The sequence below is a fragment of the Serpula lacrymans genome (genome assembly GCF_000218685.1).
Source record: "Serpula lacrymans var. lacrymans S7.9 unplaced genomic scaffold SERLAscaffold_6, whole genome shotgun sequence".
NCBI classification, from domain to species: domain Eukaryota; kingdom Fungi; phylum Basidiomycota; class Agaricomycetes; order Boletales; family Serpulaceae; genus Serpula; species Serpula lacrymans.
Genome location: NW_006763295.1, coordinates 1,410,430 through 1,428,992, shown reverse-complemented (window position 1 = coordinate 1,428,992; position 18,563 = coordinate 1,410,430). Strand labels below are relative to the sequence as shown.

Sequence of the window (18,563 nt, the reverse complement as noted above, 5' to 3'; positions counted from 1 at the left end):
GGCTATCTTGCAGATACACGTGCGATAGGTTACAGAGACTTGGATGGGAACACGACAAGATCACCTGCGCAACCCAAAAGTCACCATGTAAACACAGAACAAACAACTGGTGGCTGTGTTTTCTATCATGTCTTCCTCGCCGTCTGCAGCAGCGACCGCACATTCTTTCAATAAAATCCTAAACCAGCCAAAAACTACCAAGTCAAAGCGATCCCCAGATGTTGAAGACGGTGTCAAGAAGCTGCGACGGATGATTTTGGTCGAGGGTATCCCATCTGCTGCCGTGTGTTGTACTACTACTTTCGCCGCATGTAATTAGGGAACTGAAAGCAACTCTCATGTCACCAGGATCCTACACTACGCCCTCGGATATGGAAAATTCTCCTTCGTGTTGATAGCTTGTCTGCAGAAACGTTTCTACAATATGTTTCACGAGGCCCATGTGAGGTCCGAGAAAAAATAAGAAATGACACGTTCAGGTCTGCATTCAGCACCCACACTACAGAATTACTATGCTTATAGTATTATCAGAACTTTAGCTACTGATCGTGGGTTCAAAGAACGAGTTCGTGAAGACATGCTCGTTCGTCTCCTCGATGCGTTTGTGTGGCGGAATCATGGTACGTGCTTTCCGTGTTCCCCTGCATCGTGTATCTCAGGCTCCCACCATTCCAAAGATCGTCAAGAGACTCATCAACTTGGATTCACATATGTTCAGGGCATGAACGTTCTTGCCGCACCTTTCCTGTATACCATGCCCTCGGAACTCGAGGCATTTTTTTGTTTTGCGAAGTTCATCGAAGAATCATGTCCACTATACGTTCAGCCTACTTTAGAAGGTGTACACCGAGGGCTCAAGGTAAGTATTCCCTTGAAGCTCTTTACCGCGTTGTCTGACTATGTGGTAGCTCTTAGATCGATGCCTGAAGATCGTAGATCCTGAGCTTTTCGCGCACCTGAGATCAAAGAATCTATCGGCAGAAATTTATGCTTTCCCATGTGCGTTGGACGTCCTTTTTTTAGTGCATCAGATAACCTGTGTATTTTTGTAGCCGTGCTGACGTTGTGCGCGTGCACCCCACCCCTTGATCAAGTCCTCCAGCTATGGGACTTCCTCCTTGCGTTTGGCGTACATTTGAATGTTTTATGTGTGATTGCACAGCTTTTGCTTATGAGAGATGAAGTTATGAATTCCTTGAGGTATGATTCCACTGAGCACTTTCTAGATGGATAGTTCGGCTTATGATATGGATTGTAGTCCGATGCGCATTCTCCGCACTTTCCCTCCCCTCGAGGCTCTTCCTGTCATTGGAATAGCTGTGACTCTTGTTCGTGACCTCCCAGCTGATCTGTACGATGAACTTGTCCGCCACCCTTTTGAAATACAAAATCTATAGCCCACGCTACATCAGCCTGCCTTTCATGCGACACTCCTTGGTTCCTTAACGCTATGACCAAATTTCGCCACGCGAGTAACATTCTCTCCATCGTTATGTTTTGAATCCCGTGTAGCATATCTGTATCACAGTTGGGATGTTGTAAAGAACATCTACTATCCATCTTTCGTTTTCCTGCTGTAGTGAGATGACAGAGCATCATGGTGGAAATGGCTCTTTGGAGTGTATATGCTAGTCATACCGTAACAACATATTATTCTCGGCGCTGCATCTTTCGATCCCAAGATTCGAACCGCGATCACCGAACATAGGCCTCTAGTTTCACGACGATAAACCATCCTTTCCTTTCATGTCTTAGATCAGTCCCTCGCTGAGGTTGTGCAAATGTTGGCCCAACTGCTCATCGTTGGCTTGAGCTGTCTCCATTCCGGGTTGACCAGCGGGACTCTCATGGACGTCATCGAGGAGCCTCCTTCACCATGGATGGCTTGGTTGATCATTAGTGTCGAATACTACATTGTCCAATTAGAACATCTCCTTCGATGGCGTGCAAACAGCCGGGGTACGGGACACGCTACGCGACTTCGAATTTGACTAACGATTTCCTAATTTCCTAGTTCGTCTGCGATAATGAAAACCGATATGATTTCGTTGCTATTCAAGCGAACATACCAATACCATGCTTCTTACGAAGCACCGCATCATCTCCCAATTTTTATCTTGTCATGTCCTTAGAGCAGTCTGCAGACGAACTTTCGTTGAACACTCCTCAAGCTGTTGCAACGGTCTCTTCCAGAGCTTTTGACACTTATCCTGTAGCTGAGCCTGAGACGACCTCTCAATGTACATCTATTCAGATTTTCATCACATCAATCGCTAAATGACAAAATATGCTGTTTCGACGACTTGGAATTTTAGACCGCCTACAAATAACTACCACTTCTGTGCATGGTCATCGGTGTAGTCTTCGGCGAGTTAGCCCCAGGAATTCAAAAAGCTTTGACACTGCGTGCTTGCAGAGCGTCTCCATTCGTATGTCTATTTCTTATACCTTGTGCTATTGAGATTAACATGGTACATGTCTAAACAGCGGTCGCCATTGGCCTCATTGTCATCATGTGGCCAATCCTGACCAAGCTCAAATATGAAACAATAGGAGCTGTCTTCCTCTCTCGACGTATCTTGATTCATATAGCGCTCACTATGTCCCTCAACTGGATAGTTGGCCTACTCCTCATGCTTGGCCTGGCATGAACGACGCCCCTCGATCTTCTGACATACGGCACAGGCGTGATCCTCGTTGGCCTAGCACGCTGCACAGCAATGATAATGATATGGAATCAGTCCGCACAAAACAATCACGACTACCGCGCAATTCTGGCGATCCTAGTTGTCATTAACTCCTTGCTACAAATTGTGCTTCATTCTCCGTGTGCCGGGTTGTTTGCTGATATACGCACTACTTTGTAAGGTTTATTACAAAAAAAAAAGGGTTCGCTCGATAAACGCTTCTTCCCGTACTTCAAGCTTCAAGAGAGGTGGTGGGTACGGTCACAGCGCTGTCCCTGCTATTTCTAGCCCTCTCGTAGCACAGCAATCATCATACTTCCCTAGCTCTCATGGACCTTCATTTATTCTCACGAAATTCGTATCTGGGGCTCAAAACATAAGCCCAGTTTAAGGCCCTGGGTCCCCCATATCGCTATCGGGTCACCAGTGTAGCAACTCTTCAGCGAGAGTCCTTCCAGATACGAAATTGGTCCTTCACAGCCACCAGAGCAACGGAGATCAAAGAGTTAAGCTACTGGAGCAATGTTATTTATCGTGCAATCTTCTTTTTTATCGATACACTTCCCTCTGGCCTATATCGTTCACGGACGTTGTTTCATACACTTATGAGATGAATTTACGCCTCCTCTTAACTCAATCCGTTATGACTCATATGTGTGGGGGGAAGAATCACTGATAGTTTTCCATACTCACTGTGCCTTCTTCCTAGCGGTGCAAGAATTAAAGACTTGCAAAAGTTTTGTTTGATTGTCAACATTGGGAATGGCATAACATCGCGAAAGCATGGTATATACTATATATTTTGTCCGAAGTTAACCTGAGGTCTGAACGGTCAAAAAGATCACAGTTCATCTTTAGGCATTCGACCGGGGTATGCGGGTGATGTAGGAGGTTCGTGAGACAAGAACATCGACAGGAAATCGTGTACGATATCTGCAGCCGCGATGCCTGTGATTTCGGCTGCAGGGGAAAGTAAGCCTGAATCCATTCTTGATAATGTATTTAATCACCATGATCATAAGCGGGCGCGACTTCAACGACGTCTGCACCGCTGGTGAATGGAAGCCTCAGTCTCCGCAATTTACATTTTGTTCCAATCTGACTTACACAAAATTCAAGCCCGCCAGACCACGAATTATTCTCTTCACTTCTCTGCTTGTCCAGCCACCAGCTTCGGGGGTTCCTGCTGTGAACGAAAGTCAATATATGGCACCATCAAAGAACACGAGACCTACTTGCTGGGGCTAAACCAGGATCTAGACATACATTCAAGCGGCAGTAAATAGTGGAAGAAAATTGAAAACTAACCAATGACATCTATATCAAGGCTACATGGACCTTTCAGATACCGTTAGCATACGGCATATAATATGACATACCTAAGGTAAACAGGAGAAGATCCAACCCGCCGTCTGATTTGTTCAATTATCGCTGGAATTCCATGATCATCGATATCGTCGGTGGTGATAACCTGAAATCCGACTGCACTATCATTCTCGATATCGCCAAGGCCCTATTGAAATAAGAATTGTCAATTTGAGGTGTTGGGAGAAAAACAGACGGGAGTACTTGTAATTTACATCTGATGCCAGCATGTATACTTGAATTCGCGATCAGACCTTCCTCTTGAGCAATGTAGAAAAATGTCCCATGAGTGATTCGTGACTGCTCAGTCATTGAACCAGGATAGCTTGCCCACGTATCCAAATGTGCATCAAAGTGTATGACAGATACAGGACCATACACCTTATTCAAGGAACGGAGTATGGGAAGTACAATAGTGTGATCCCCGCCCAAACTGCATGCACGTACATCAGAATATAGGTTACGATACAAATGATGAAGCCCTACGTGATAATCCTTGGATGTTCACGTTCATCATTCGCGATAACTGCGCCTTGAGGCCAAGATGTGGAACTAGAAGCTATAGTCCTCGCTAATAGTGTGGAGTACGCAACTTCCATCTGGTCGATCGCTAGCGCATTGTCAAAGGGCATGACAGGTACCTGAGGACAGAAATTAGTATAAATGTTGCCACTTGGACGCACACCAATAATTATCATACATCACCACAATCTAATATTTCAGAGCCTAGCTCGTAAGGGTTGTTTCCCCAGGCTAGCGTATACCCTCGAGAACCTCTTTGCCTTCTGCTTCCTGAGCGGATAGCATAAGGTCCAAAACGAGCACCCGGGCGATAAGAGGTCCCAGTATCGAAGGGCATTCCGAGAAGTGCGATATCAAATGCAGCGGACTCATCCTCCAAACAGCGTGTGTATGGTAAGTGAGAGAAAGCTAATGGACCAGAGAAAGGCTGATCAATCTGTTTTCCATACTTCGAAAGCCATGTTTCGCCGCCATCCTGTGTTTTGAGTGGTATCTGTTCATGACCAGTAGAAGATGGGAGACTCGGAAATCCAAAGGCAAAAATCACGCCAGTCACAGTGATCGCCTTCATAATGAAAGATGTTGCAAAGAAACAAGTCGCAGTTGAGCTATTTGTCAGTTCACTCGACCACTATATTATTTGGGCTCTCAGTTTGTCTGTGGGAGAAAATAATGCACATGGCCAGTTAATCGTGAGTGTCCATCATCTTAATAGAGCTTTGCGATAAGGAACTGCAATGATGGTATGCCGGATGGGTTAAATCAGAAGTAAAAGCAGAAATAGGAAGTAGATAAGCACTAAGCGAAGAGAACATTCTGTGATTGTACAAGAGATAACGGGTAGAAATAGTCTCCAATAGCTTACATAAGAAGAAATTGCCCTCTGGGCAGTCCTGGACCCGCTTTTTCCTGGATAGTAATTTAGTAGGCTCGTTCCCACCCTGTACTGGATTGTTGTTGGCAATCAGAGGGCCACGTACAACAAGGTGACAAAACCGGTCTCTGCTCAAGCAGCCATTGTTCTCCATGGAGCATAGTAATAAATCTAAGTGAAACTCAGCCACTGCCTTAGAGGCTATAGAAACAACTTTATTATTTACCTAAGTGAAACTACAATAGATGTTAGTTTGAGGTTGTTGGAAATATAGTCTGAGGGCAAGCACTGTACAGCGAGCCCAAAGATAGGACGCAGCGTGGACGCTAGATTAGGAAAGAGCTGTAGTTCAGCTGGCCCGTGCGTATTAATGAAAATAAATTACTTACATCTTTACTTCTGTTTTTCTTGCGACTTATAAACCTTCGTAGCAACCATACCCACCTCAGTCTTTCCCCCCGAAAGCTGAGGTGAGTATATGTCTGCCTATATATGTAGTTTAACATTTTACTTACCTCTGTACCTAGCATATTGTTTTGACTAGGTAGGACCTGAATATAGCTTAGTCTTTCCCCCCGAAAGCTGAGCATATTGTTTTGACTAGATTGTTTTAAGAGAGGTGATCTCTAATAAATGTAATGTAACATACCTCAGCCACTGCCTAAGAGGCTATAGAAACAACTGAGGTATTCCTATACTAAACCCCTTACTACTTATAGTCGGAGGTGCTACTCGCTACAGTATAATGACTCCTAGGAGAACAATGGTGACTCCATGGAGGACAATGGCTGCTTTAGCAGAGACTGGGTTTATCTGGTTTTGTCACTCCCACTTGAGTGCAACCGTAGTCCCATAGCTTTAGAGAATTTCCAGTGTTTTTTGTGAGTGAGAGTGAGAATGTTGGCAACCATGTCTCCTGTAGGAACATATCTGATTACTGCCTCTCCCGTTGATACTAAGTCATCTTGGATGAAATGATACAGTATTTCCGTGGAATATGTTTTGTGCAAGCACGGTGTCAATGATGAGAACTGTTGTTAGAAAACCACACACAAAAACAAACTAACACACAATCCTCCCAGATTCCACGGAACTTGTGTATGGGCTTTGCCTCCTAGAACAGTGGAGTGGTCTAGTTGTTTGTGGGGTGGTACATATAATGATCCTTCAAAGTAAAACCCAGAGATGTATGAGTGTGGGTTTTGAGGAGGAGGGATAGTTGAATTATAGAAGATAGGGGCTTATGATGAGTATGGACGAGCACTACCTTACTAATTGTAGCACAAGGTAGGTTTGAGAATGACGAGATAACGAGGTTCCCAATGATAGCAGGCTCCTGACGCACAAACTGTAGTGCTCAGAAGGACTCTAATTGAAAGGGATGACAGTGACTTTCAAAAGTGACGAGTGACAATGACAGCAGTTAACAGTGGTAGCAGTGGGAAGTGTTGTGACCACACTGGATCACAAGTAGCAGAGTAGTGAACTTGAAATTTAGAGAAGAAGTCTGGATTGGAGTTCTTGTTGTTTTTTTACAAGGTAAAATACAGGGGTTTATATAGTAAAAGAAAGGTAGGCTATGCACAGTATAGCTATGCAAAAAGAATGAGAAAGAATATGAAGGAAGGAATGTATGCTGACAAATCCTGCGTAGGTAGTACAGGATAAGATCATCCAAATAAAGAAAAGAAAATGATAGAACAATGAATGCTGTGTAAGTAATGCCACAGGTTTGTACAGCCATAAAATAAAGTCCAATAACAAAAAGAGAGCAAGAAAAATCATGATGTCATAGGAAGATGCAGTAAAAAAGGGCAAGGCAAAAAAAATATCAGTATCAACACAGTTCCTTTATTGTTGGTCAGGCATTCTAAAAAATATGTGTCCATGACAATGATTCAAAAATCAAAAATAATTGCACTGCAAATGAATGTTCTGCTGGAAAAAAAAAAAACTGGAGCCACCAGTCCACCACCTAGCCCAAATCCGACGGTTCCATGGCCTTACTGTCACGATCGTACCCATGTGACTCATCTTTTTTATCTAATCGCGAGATAGAGACTATTATCTCACCTTATCTAATCTCTCCTTGATCTTATCTTATCTAGTAATCACGTGACACATTAGTAATACTCATTACCAATCAGCCTCACGCATTACACATGTTACTTACCAATACACTACGTCATACCTCACCGTAGCCTCATGCCTTCTTCTATATAACTAGCACGATATCCATGTACATACCCCAGTTGTAGATTTACTCTTATACTTGCTTGTCAGACACTTGTTGTGTGATTTAAGTCCTACGCTGCTCGGGTTACCGGCATAACAGCTAGGGTCTTTACATAATCTACAACTTTGAACGACACCTGTTGATGAGCAAAAGCACAGCTATCCTAATCATCACCCTATTCCCTCTCATCGCAATCATACTCTTTGGCATTGCCAAACTCTACGTCTACATCACTAAACCAACAATCATCACACCTATCACCCGACCATCTACCATTATCTCATTTTTTCCTGCCAACGTCTCACCCACAGAGTCGTTTGTCGATATCCCCCTCACTCCCCCTTCCAACCCTTTAGCTAGAACCCTTGACGGCGTGGAGCCCAATAGGTATTACTTAGTTTAGAAAAACTTCTTTACCCTTCTGACCAGGCCGCTCACTTGAGTCCGCCAGTTGGAAAAGACCTGCACGCGGTTATTCGCTGGGTATCACTGGGACAACCGTCTGGACCCCAGTTACTATACTTTAGAACACCGATATATCAGAGTAGAATTAGTTACGTACATAGTCAGTGCGGGACAGAAGAGGAACCGCTTGACTAAAGAAGGAAACAGATAGACCGGTTGATCTTACATTAGAAAGTGTTGATCCGACTTATCATCGGGAAACTCTTTTGTATGCAACCTGGGAAATTCGAAGAGTGGCTAGCAGAAGAACGCTTTCACTCTGAGAACAGATTAGCTTGGGAAATTTACTTCACATTCCCAGCAATAGAACCAATCAGAACCCGATACCACACCCCCTACCCAGATCATGACGACAGAAGCATTCGGAGAGTGGCGAGGTCCGCGCGAAGAGCCGGACACACCAGAGATAGGAATGGGAGAATTGTCAGGTGCACTCCCACCCTTGGAACCACAAGCACCAACATCGAGGGAAGCTGGACTGGAACAGTACGTTCGGGCCAGAATAGAACAGGAGCAGAGACGGCTCCACGACCTTTACAAAACACAACTCAAAGAGGCGAAAGAAGAAGTAGAAGAATTGCTAGCCAAGCTGAGGTTAGCTACGTCGAATTCTTCTACGTCCGCTCCCGCCGCATCCGCACCCACGCCACCCAATACGCAGCCGAAACGCGTAGACAGAACGAGAACGGCACTCCAGAAGCCTGAGAACTTCGATGGAGACAGAAAAGAGTACAAGGCTTTCCGCGAGGCCTTAATGCTAAACTACGAGGATGATGAGGAGTATTTCGCGGATGACAAAAGAAAGATCGCCTATGTGCTTTCTTTTATGACGGGAGGAGCAGCGGCTGCCTTCAGAACAGAGTGGATGGAGACGAAGATAGAAAAGAGGATGCGAGGAGAAAACCTGAAATCCACTTACGAAAGTTTTGAGTGGTTCGCTCACAAGATGGAGACTCGGTTCAAAAATGTTCACGAGCAACTCGCCGCCCGCAATGACATTATGATCTTGCGCCAAGGAAAGAACACGGCAGAGAAGCACTTCGAACATTTCGAAGAACTGAGGACAGAGGCTAACTACCTCCAAGCAGCCAATGAGGACTTCCTCATTTCACTTTTACGTAGAAACATGAACGAACCCCTGGTCAATCAGGTGATATACGGCGGCCGAGAGCCAGCCAACTACGAAGAGTGGAAAAAGGAGCTGATCCGCATAGACTACTTGTGGCGCCACAGAGAGGCAGAAAAGGAGAGCTTCAGAAGCACGGAGAAAAAGAAGCAAGACGGAGGAGGAAAGACCGAACCAAAGGTCGAAAGAAAGAAGGACGGTAGCGGGTACCTTTATACCCAAGCCGGTGACCCGATGAAGGTTGATAAAGCGGAGTACCGACAGAAAGGGCTCTGTTACTGGTGCGGAGAAAAAGGACACCGATCCTTTGAATGCAAAAAAGAGGCGCACGCAAAACCCCAATTCAATGTTAGGGAGTTCTTGCAAAACATGAGTGCGGAAGAAAGAGCAAAGATCCTTCAGGGTTTTTGAAGAGGCCAGCGGTAACACATCAACCGGCTGTGCCTAAAGACAATAGTTTCCATAATAGTTTCTCTTCTTTATCAATCGAAGACTCCTGTTCGCCGTCTACCACATGTTGTACCAATCATGAAAATGAAATTGCATTAGCAAAAGACGCAGCAGATCTAAGATCAAAAGAAAAAGAAACTAAAAAAGATGTGAACCTGAATAGGGAACGGGTTAGAAAGATCCCAGATAAAAAGATTACGGCGCACTCAAAAGAGGAAAGCGCAGTAACTAAAAAAGAATTTGTGAAGGAAGTGACTCAATCAGGCAGCACTTCATTGGAAACAACAGAACCACAGAAAGCAGTGACTCAATTGGGAAGCACTGATGTAACTGATGGTTCGACCAGTTCCAAAGAGGTCAGGAACACCTCTAATAAAAACCTAGACCACAAAGAAAGAAAGAAACTGACAGCGGCATGGACACCACTTTGGGTTGCTGAAAGATTACGAGACCAAAAGGAAGACAGATCCATTGGTATTCTCAACATCTGGACGCACCAAAAGAGAAGCAGAGAAGTCACAATAGAGACGATACAAGAGTTAAATGCATTAACGCTACACGATGCTGAACTCGCTCTATTAGAGTTACACACCCCAAAGAAATATATTAGGGGAACGCAAGGAAATCAGATGAACATTACTTGCAAACTCACAACTCTTGACACAAACCGATCAACGACGATCGAAGCTCTCTTAGATAGTGGATGCACAGGGAGCTGTATAGATTCAATGTTCGTGAAAGAACAAGGTTACGAGACAAAGAAAATACCGAGACCCATTCCAGTTTATAACGCTGATGGCACACTTAACAAAGATGGTGCTATCAAAGAATTTATAGAATTACGATTGAGCATAGAAGACCACGAAGAGAACATTCACTTTGCCGTAACAAGCTTAGGGAGTGGTCGCATGTTCCTTGGACATGAGTGGTTAACAAAGCACAATCCTACTATAGATTGGAAGAAGTCGGAGTTAAACTTTGATAGATGCCCGAAAGAATGCAAACGACAGGTTGACTTCCTTGATCCGGAAGAAAACCCTGACACATACTTTTCGGAAGTAGATCGCTCAGATGGGGATCAGCTGATCCAAGTGAATCTAATGAACTACGAAGATACTTCTATTGATGATCATTACTACCATATTAGGGCACAAGGCACAACAGCTCAGAAGCTTGCCGAAGCCGCTGGTAAAGATCAGAAAGAAGGAGGATTCGAAAAGATAGTTCCAAAACACCTCCACGATTACAAAGACGTATTCGATAAGGAGTCATTTGATGCACTGCCAGAGAGACGCCAATGGGATCACGCCATAGAACTCATCCCAGGCGACCATACTCTGGACTGCAAATGTTATCCACTGGCTTTAGGAGAACAAGAACAATTAGATGCATTCATAAACGAAAATCTCGAATCAGGAAGAATCAGACCTTCCAAATCTCAATTTGCATCCCCGTTCTTCTTCATCAAAAAGAAAGATGGAAAACTTAGACCCGTCCAAGACTATCGGAGATTAAACGATATCACCATCAAGAATAGATATCCGCTACCCTTGATAAATGAACTTGTAGACAAGCTCAGGGGTGCAAAATACTTTACGAAGTTAGATATCAGATGGGGATACAACAACATCCGAATCAAAGACGGAGACGAACACAAAGCAGCCTTCAGAACGAATAGGGGGCTCTTTGAACCATTAGTGATGTTCTTTGGACTCACGAACTCGCCAGCGACATTTCAAACCATGATGAATGCGCTATTCAAAGATTTGATTGATGACGGAAAAGTCGTAATATACCTCGACGACATCATGATTTTCACAAAAACAATTGAAGAACACCGCGCAATGACGCGCAGAGTGTTAGATATCTTAAGGAAGAACAATCTTTACTTAAAACCAGAAAAATGCGATTTCGAAGAGACCTCAACAGAGTACTTAGGTCTTATCATTTCAGAAAATGAAATCCGCATGGATCCGGTAAAAGTAAAAGGAATCATGGAATGGCCAGAATGCAAATCAAAGAAGGAAGTACAGGCATTCTTAGGTTTCGTGAACTTCTACAGAAGATTCATAGAAGGCTTTGGGTTGATCGCCAAGCCATTAACGAAATTGACCGGGAAAGTAGAGTTTGTGTGGGGACAGGAACAGATCGACACTTTTAACGGATTAAAAACCCGTGTCGGATCAACTCCCGTACTCGCCTTACCAACTGATGACGGCCAATTTAAGATAGAAGCTGATAGCAGCGATTATGCTATGGGGGCAGTTCTTTCACAAATGCAAGACGGGAAATGGAAACCGATTGCATATCTCTCAAAAGCGTTAAACCCTACAGAACGCAATTATGAGATCTACGATAAAGAACTTCTCGCTATAATGACTGCGTTAGAAGAATGGAGGCATTATCTCGTTGATGCTAAAGAGGTGTTTGAGATCTGGACAGACCACCAGAATCTTCTCTACTACAAACAACCTCAAAAGCTCAACAGACGACAAGCTAGATGGGTCATGGAATTGAGCAATTACCACTTTACGCTCCATCATATTCCAGGTACCAAACACATCAAAGCAGACCTTCTCTCGAGACGAGCAGATCATGAAAGGGGGGTGGATGACAACGAAGACGTAATCGTTCTAAAAGCAGAACACTTCAGAATGATGATTTCACACACAGAAAGACAACGCATGGCAGAGCAATCAGCCGATGCAGTGGAATTATACAAATGGATCTGTAAAAGAATGATGAACGTAGACGAAGTAGCGCGAAAGATGATAGAGAAAGGGGAGGACAGAGAAAAAGGCATATGGATGGAAGACGAGATGTTGATATTCAAAGGAAGGATCTATATTCCCAAAGACGGGAAATTACGAGAACACATCATAAAAGAAAACCATGACTCCACTGTAGCAGGACACCCCGGACAGTATAAAACCAAGGAATTGGTAACTAGATGGTATTGGTGGCCGTACATGGACAGAGACATCCGAAAGTACGTAGAAGGCTGTGAAACGTGTCAACGCACAAAGATTAATCATCAAAAGAAAGCGGCACCGTTACACCCGAATGAAATCCCAACCAGACCATGGGAAATCATTACCACAGACCTAATCGGACCATTACCGGAATCTCTCGGTTACAATATGATACTTGTGGTAGTAGATCGATTCTCGAAGATGATCAAAGTCATGCCGACTTATGATAAAGTGACGTCAGAAGGAGTAGCCAGATTATTTAGAGACAACGTCTTTAGAAATCACGGCATACCAGAGAAGATCATTTCAGATAGAGGACCGCAATACGTCTCTAACTTCATGAAAGATCTCTATAAGCTCCTCGGGATAAAAGGAAACCCCTCGACCGCTTATCATCCTCAGACAGACGGACAGACAGAACGAATAAACCAAGAGATAGAACAGTATCTCAGAATATTCGTCAATCACAAACAAACAGACTGGGCCGAATGGTTACCACTAGCGGAATTTTCTTATAACAATAAATCACACTCTGCAACTGGCTATAGCCCTTTCTTTTTAAATTCAGGACAACATCCGAAAGTCGTAAAAGGAATTAGAAGTACGGTAAAGACAGAGAGTGCGGAGGAGTTTGTAAAGAGGATGGAGGAAACAAGGAAGGAGGCAGAAAAATCGCTGGTAAAAGCAGCAGAAAATATGAAAAAACAATATGACAAAGGAAAGAGGGAGGCTATTGCATATAAAGAAGGAGACAAAGTATATGTTGAAGCGGAACATATAACCACCGATAGACCCGCAAAGAAACTTGACGATAAAAGACACGGACCTTTCCCCATTGAAAAGAAAATAGGCGAAGGAGCCTATAAATTAAAACTTCCTGGACGATGGAAGAACATACACCCGGTCTTTAACGAAAAGTTACTCACACCCTTCAAAGAACCAGAGTTCGAAACTCAAAAGAAACCAAAAACCGCACCACCGGTGATAGTGGAAGGAATCAAAGAATATGAAGTAGAAGAGGTTCTAGACTCACGATTGAAACGTGGGAAACTAGAATATTTGGTACATTGGAAAGACTTTCCAAAAGAGGATCGCACGTGGGAACCCGAATCTAACCTAACACACTCACCAAAACTCGTAAAACAGTTTCATGATAAAAACCCCAGTGCACCTCGAAGGATAGAATTTACTTTAAATTACCAACCATTCGAAAACCTCACCATTCCAACTCGTATTCGAAAATCCTTATATAACTGGGAAACCGGAAAGCTAGACTCTCACTTTCGGGACGAAAGTCCTAAGGAGGGGGTAATGTCACGATCGTACCCATGTGACTCATCTTTTTTATCTAATCGCGAGATAGAGACTATTACCTCACCTTATCTAATCTCTCCTTGATCTTATCTTATCTAGTAATCACGTGACACATTAGTAATACTCATTACCAATCAGCCTCACGCATTACACATGTTACTTACCAATACGCTACGTCATACCTCACCGTAGCCTCATGTCTTCTTCTATATAACTAGCACGATATCCATGTACATACCCCAGTTGTAGATTTACTCTTATACTTGCTTGTCAGACACTTGTTGTGTGATTTAAGTCCTACGCTGCTCGGGTTACCGGCATAACAGCTAGGGTCTTTACACTTACCAATGGACTGGTTGTATTGGACCACCTGGTCAAACGAGGGAGGGAGGGGAGTAGTTCCAATTTGGAACAAGTGAGTCCCAGGCAGTGTATGGTAGGTGTAGCTGTAGCGAAGACGATGGACGAAGGATAAATGTACCCAAGTGAATGGGACAGTGATGTACATAGGCAACGCAAGGGGATGAACCTTCTCCAGCTCGAAAACTACCCACCCATGCTCCAACCAGGCGAGATGAGCAACCAATGATTTGATAGCATACAATGGAAGATCGACGTCATGTGTTCAATTGAGAACTTCTGGGAAGTGTCTAGCCACTTGCTGAGAGCTAACAGGGACAGAACTAGAGTCCAGTATGAGTAACTATATTATCAGAGAGTACAGAATGTGTACAGTACCTAGAGTCCAGTATGAGTAACTAAAGAATAGGAATACTGGACTCTGCAATACTAGTCCGAAATTTTGTAAACAAATCAGCCACAAAGGCGAAATTATAGAATGCTTAGTGAATACTGAACAATACAGCAAAAAGAATAAAGAGGAAAGTGATTTAGAAAGAAGGGAAAATAGATAGCACAACTAGGTGCAGAATCACCAAAACTAACATTGCTTTCCATGTGTGTAGCCAATTATTATGGCTTTGCGCCCCTTGGAGTAAAACTTCCCTTGCCTTTTGTCTTTCAGAATCAAGGCATATGCTTGGCATCCGAAAGGGCAAAACAAAGTTGGATCAACTCTCCTTTTAAACAGTATTTCATATGGGGTCTTTCCATGGAGTCCTGATGCTGGGCTGCGTGCTGTGATATATGCAGCTGTTTGCATGGCATCTACCCAAAATGACTTTGGGAGCTTGGAATCATGGAGCATAGTGGTTGCTAATGTAGCCAATGTCTGATTCATGAGTTCTGCAATGCCATTTTGTTCCGGAGTATCTGCAGCTGTAGTTTCTTGGAGGACACCATCTCCTCGGAGTTGATTTTGAATGCATTGCCAGTATATTCTCCTCCCCCATCACTCCGGAGGAATTCTGTGTACAGTGGAGTGAAGTTTTCTTCTCCCAAATGAGTTCGGAAGAATGTTTGGACATCTTCTTTCCATTGCGTGTCTTGTTCCAGTGCTTCACTTTTGTGCTTTAGGGAATATATCCATGGAAATTTGGAGAAATCATCTACAATAATAATCCAGTACCAAAAACCCTCCCTGGAGGTTGGTTTGATTGGTCCTCCAACATCCGTGTGCACAATTTGTATGGGGTGCTTGGCTCAGTTTCCTCCAGTGGACTCAAAAGGTAATTTCTTCATCTTTCCTAAAACACAAGGTTCACAGAACTCTGGGGTTCTGGTAAGGGTGTTTATGTCCTGAAGCTGTCCTTTTGTAACCATTTGTTGCAAGTGGTCCATTCCAATGTGTCTCATTCTCCTGTGTAATAAATTTACATCTACTGCTGCAAAAGCCAACTCTGGGTTGATTTCGGGTTTTGCTTGGATGTGATAAAGTCCTCACTTTGTGAGGAATCAATTTTTCTCATTGCATTCCCATCATGTTGTGGTTATTCAACTCGTTCCCCATCACTCCTCTTGCCCTTGGACTAAAGATCACAGCCGGTATCTTATTACTCTTATCTTTCTTCTTCTTATTTTACATTCATACTCATGTTTTATCATACTTACAACAAAGGAGAACTGTTATAGACCCTCAAGAAGATATCCAGATAGCATGGCAACGATTCAATGCTATGTCTGGGAATACTTTGGAGAGATGTTAATCAGCAATATAGGCTATGACTCGGCGCCTTCTCATGGGCTTACTGATATAGCCAATCGTACATCTCTTACAAAGACTCTCTCTCACACAATTAGTAAATACAATAGATCAGACCACTTCCCCTTTTTCTTATTGGATAACCATTCAGTCAGGCCACTCTTGTACTTTCCTCTTTTTCTGGCCTGACCGCTATTATTCAGTATATAAGGAGTAGATATTCCAAGTATTGTTCTTTAGTTCAATATTAGTTTGGATTTGCGCCTATATCAATACTCTTCAGCTCTCATACTCTGATCCACTGCCTTTTATCAAGGACTAGGCCAGGCATTGATTGTTGTTATATAGCTTTGTATTTATTGCCTGACACATTTGTGTAAGGCAGTGAGGATAAGTTCCTTCTTTTTTTGAACATCACAAGCATTGGACCCTGCTCAAAAAAGTGTCGATAACCCCGCTTTAGACAATTTGTGGACTGAGACAAGTGCTAAAGTGAAGTTTGGCACAAGTAAGACATTTGACAGTGCAATATTTTAGTCCTTTTTGCCAACAGTTGCTTGTAGGATTACTATTCCAATTTCAATGGCATTTACAGAGAATTCATCCCCAAAACTGATTGTCCTTGGAGGATTCAGAACATGGTATGTTCCTGGCTCAAACCAGGAGCAGTGAGGGACCATGTGAAATATTGCTCCGGAATCAATGATGATTGTTGTTTTGGTCTTATTAGGTTCCAACACAAGGTAAGCTTGAATGCATTTAGCAAGAGGCCTGGAAATATGTACATGTTCCGATGCAATATGTCTCTGTTCCTCCTCAAAGTCAGATCCAGATGATTGCTCCGCCGTATTTGCCTTTTCCTTCTCTTTTCCTTTATCCTTGTGTTTCTCCTTTCCCTTCTTCTTTTGACCTTTCCCAGCTGACTGAAGTGTTCAACACTCTGAGGTGTTTTGTGATTTGACTTTGTGGAAGTCACACCACTTTTCCTCGGACTTGGGTGCTGATTCAGAACCTCCAGGAGCCTTTCCTGACTGTCATGCAACTTCTGCAGTGATCCGGATCTCAACTGCATCAAAGGTAAGTTTATTTTTTTCAATCATGTTGATTACTGATGACTGAAATATTTGCAATTTAGGAGTGCATGGGAGAGATTGAAGAAGAGCGAAGGCCATGAGTTTGGTATCAACTCCTAGTTTCATTCCGGAGAGGTGTGAATCAATTGTCCAGATTTTTGCAATGTGGTCCTGGATAGGTGATGTTCCATCCCAGGACAATTTGGTGAGTTGCTGGAATGAATAGAAGGCCAAGGCAATATTGGACGTCTGATGGAGTGAAACAAGTTTGTCAAATAACTCCTTGAAGCTGATGAGGTCTCCAGTCCTCATTAGGAGGGCATCAGAGATGTCGTCCTGGATGATTCCATGTGCCTTCTCATCCTTAAGTATCCAGGTGATTTCAGGATCCTCTAAGGAGGTGGGCCTTTCTGGTGAGGGCTCAAGCTTGTAAAGCCAAGCACCCCATACAAATTGTGCACACGGATGTTGGAGGACCAATCAAACCAACCTCCAGGGAGGGTTTTTGGTACTGGATTATTATTGTAGATGATTTCTCCAAATTTCCATGGATATATTCCCTAAAGCACAAAAGTGAAGCACTGGAACAAGACACGCAATGGAAAGAAGATGTCCAAACATTCTTCCGAACTCATTTGGGAGAAGAAAACTTCACTCCACTGTACACAGAATTCCTCCGGAGTGATGGGGGAGGAGAATATACTGGCAATGCATTCAAAATCAACTCCGAGGAGATGGTGTCCTCCAAGAAACTACAGCTGCAGATACTCCGGAACAAAATGGCATTGCAGAACTCATGAATCAGACATTGGCTACATTAGCAACCACTATGCTCCATGATTCCAAGCTCCCAAAGTCATTTTGGGTAGATGCCATGCAAACAGCTGCATATATCACAGCACGCAGCCCAGCATCAGGACTCCATGGAAAGACCCCATATGAAATACTGTTTAAAAGGAGAGTTGATCCAACTTTGTTTTGCCCTTTCGGATGCCAAGCATATGCCTTGATTCTGAAAGACAAAAGGCAAGGGAAGTTTTACTCCAAGGGGCGCAAAGCCATAATAATTGGCTACACACATGGAAAGCAATGTTAGTTTTGGTGATTCTGCACCTAGTTGTGCTATCTATTTTCCCTTCTTTCTAAATCACTTTCCTCTTTATTCTTTTTGCTGTATTGTTCAGTATTCACTAAGCATTCTATAATTTCGCCTTTGTGGCTGATTTGTTTACAAAATTTCGGACTAGTATTGCAGAGTCCAGTATTCCTATTCTTTAGTTACTCATACTGGACTCTAGGTACTGTACACATTCTGTACTCTCTGATAATATAGTTACTCATACTGGACTCTAGTTCTGTCCCTGTTAGCTCTCAGCAA

General features: G+C 43.3%; 5 protein-coding genes across 5 annotated transcripts; 3 read left to right on the top strand and 2 right to left on the bottom strand.

Annotated features, from left to right (window-relative positions):
- Positions 1 to 108: 108 nt before the first annotated feature.
- SERLADRAFT_465914 (uncharacterized protein) lies at positions 109 to 1,640 on the top strand (the record flags this gene model as incomplete). Its single annotated transcript, XM_007317632.1, has 7 exons — positions 109 to 283; positions 349 to 479; positions 532 to 620; positions 678 to 859; positions 909 to 999; positions 1,053 to 1,200; positions 1,259 to 1,640. 7 exons carry the CDS (start codon positions 128 to 130, stop codon positions 1,395 to 1,397), a joined length of 936 nt encoding a protein of 311 aa, XP_007317694.1.
- A 129-nt stretch (positions 1,641 to 1,769) lies between these two features.
- SERLADRAFT_465912 (uncharacterized protein) lies at positions 1,770 to 2,651 on the top strand (the record flags this gene model as incomplete). Its single annotated transcript, XM_007317631.2, has 3 exons — positions 1,770 to 1,959; positions 2,015 to 2,429; positions 2,488 to 2,651. 2 exons carry the CDS (start codon positions 2,288 to 2,290, stop codon positions 2,649 to 2,651), a joined length of 306 nt encoding a protein of 101 aa, XP_007317693.1.
- A 781-nt stretch (positions 2,652 to 3,432) lies between these two features.
- On the bottom strand, positions 3,433 to 5,158 carry SERLADRAFT_415092 (putative ureohydrolase; the record flags this gene model as incomplete). The annotated part of the gene is made up of 9 exons (XM_007317630.1): positions 3,433 to 3,647; positions 3,698 to 3,738; positions 3,795 to 3,873; positions 3,923 to 3,943; positions 3,996 to 4,015; positions 4,067 to 4,200; positions 4,257 to 4,485; positions 4,539 to 4,693; positions 4,753 to 5,158. The coding sequence occupies 9 exons, from the start codon at positions 5,143 to 5,145 to the stop codon at positions 3,529 to 3,531; spliced, it is 1,191 nt and encodes a 396-aa protein (XP_007317692.1).
- A 2,668-nt stretch (positions 5,159 to 7,826) lies between these two features.
- Positions 7,827 to 8,211, top strand: SERLADRAFT_437297 (uncharacterized protein; the record flags this gene model as incomplete). The annotated part of the gene is made up of 2 exons (XM_007317629.1): positions 7,827 to 8,071; positions 8,136 to 8,211. The coding sequence occupies 2 exons, from the start codon at positions 7,827 to 7,829 to the stop codon at positions 8,209 to 8,211; spliced, it is 321 nt and encodes a 106-aa protein (XP_007317691.1).
- An 8,434-nt stretch (positions 8,212 to 16,645) lies between these two features.
- On the bottom strand, positions 16,646 to 17,497 carry SERLADRAFT_437294 (uncharacterized protein; the record flags this gene model as incomplete). Its single annotated transcript, XM_007317628.1, has 3 exons — positions 16,646 to 17,031; positions 17,089 to 17,104; positions 17,156 to 17,497. The coding sequence occupies 3 exons, from the start codon at positions 17,495 to 17,497 to the stop codon at positions 16,646 to 16,648; spliced, it is 744 nt and encodes a 247-aa protein (XP_007317690.1).
- Positions 17,498 to 18,563: the final 1,066 nt, after the last annotated feature.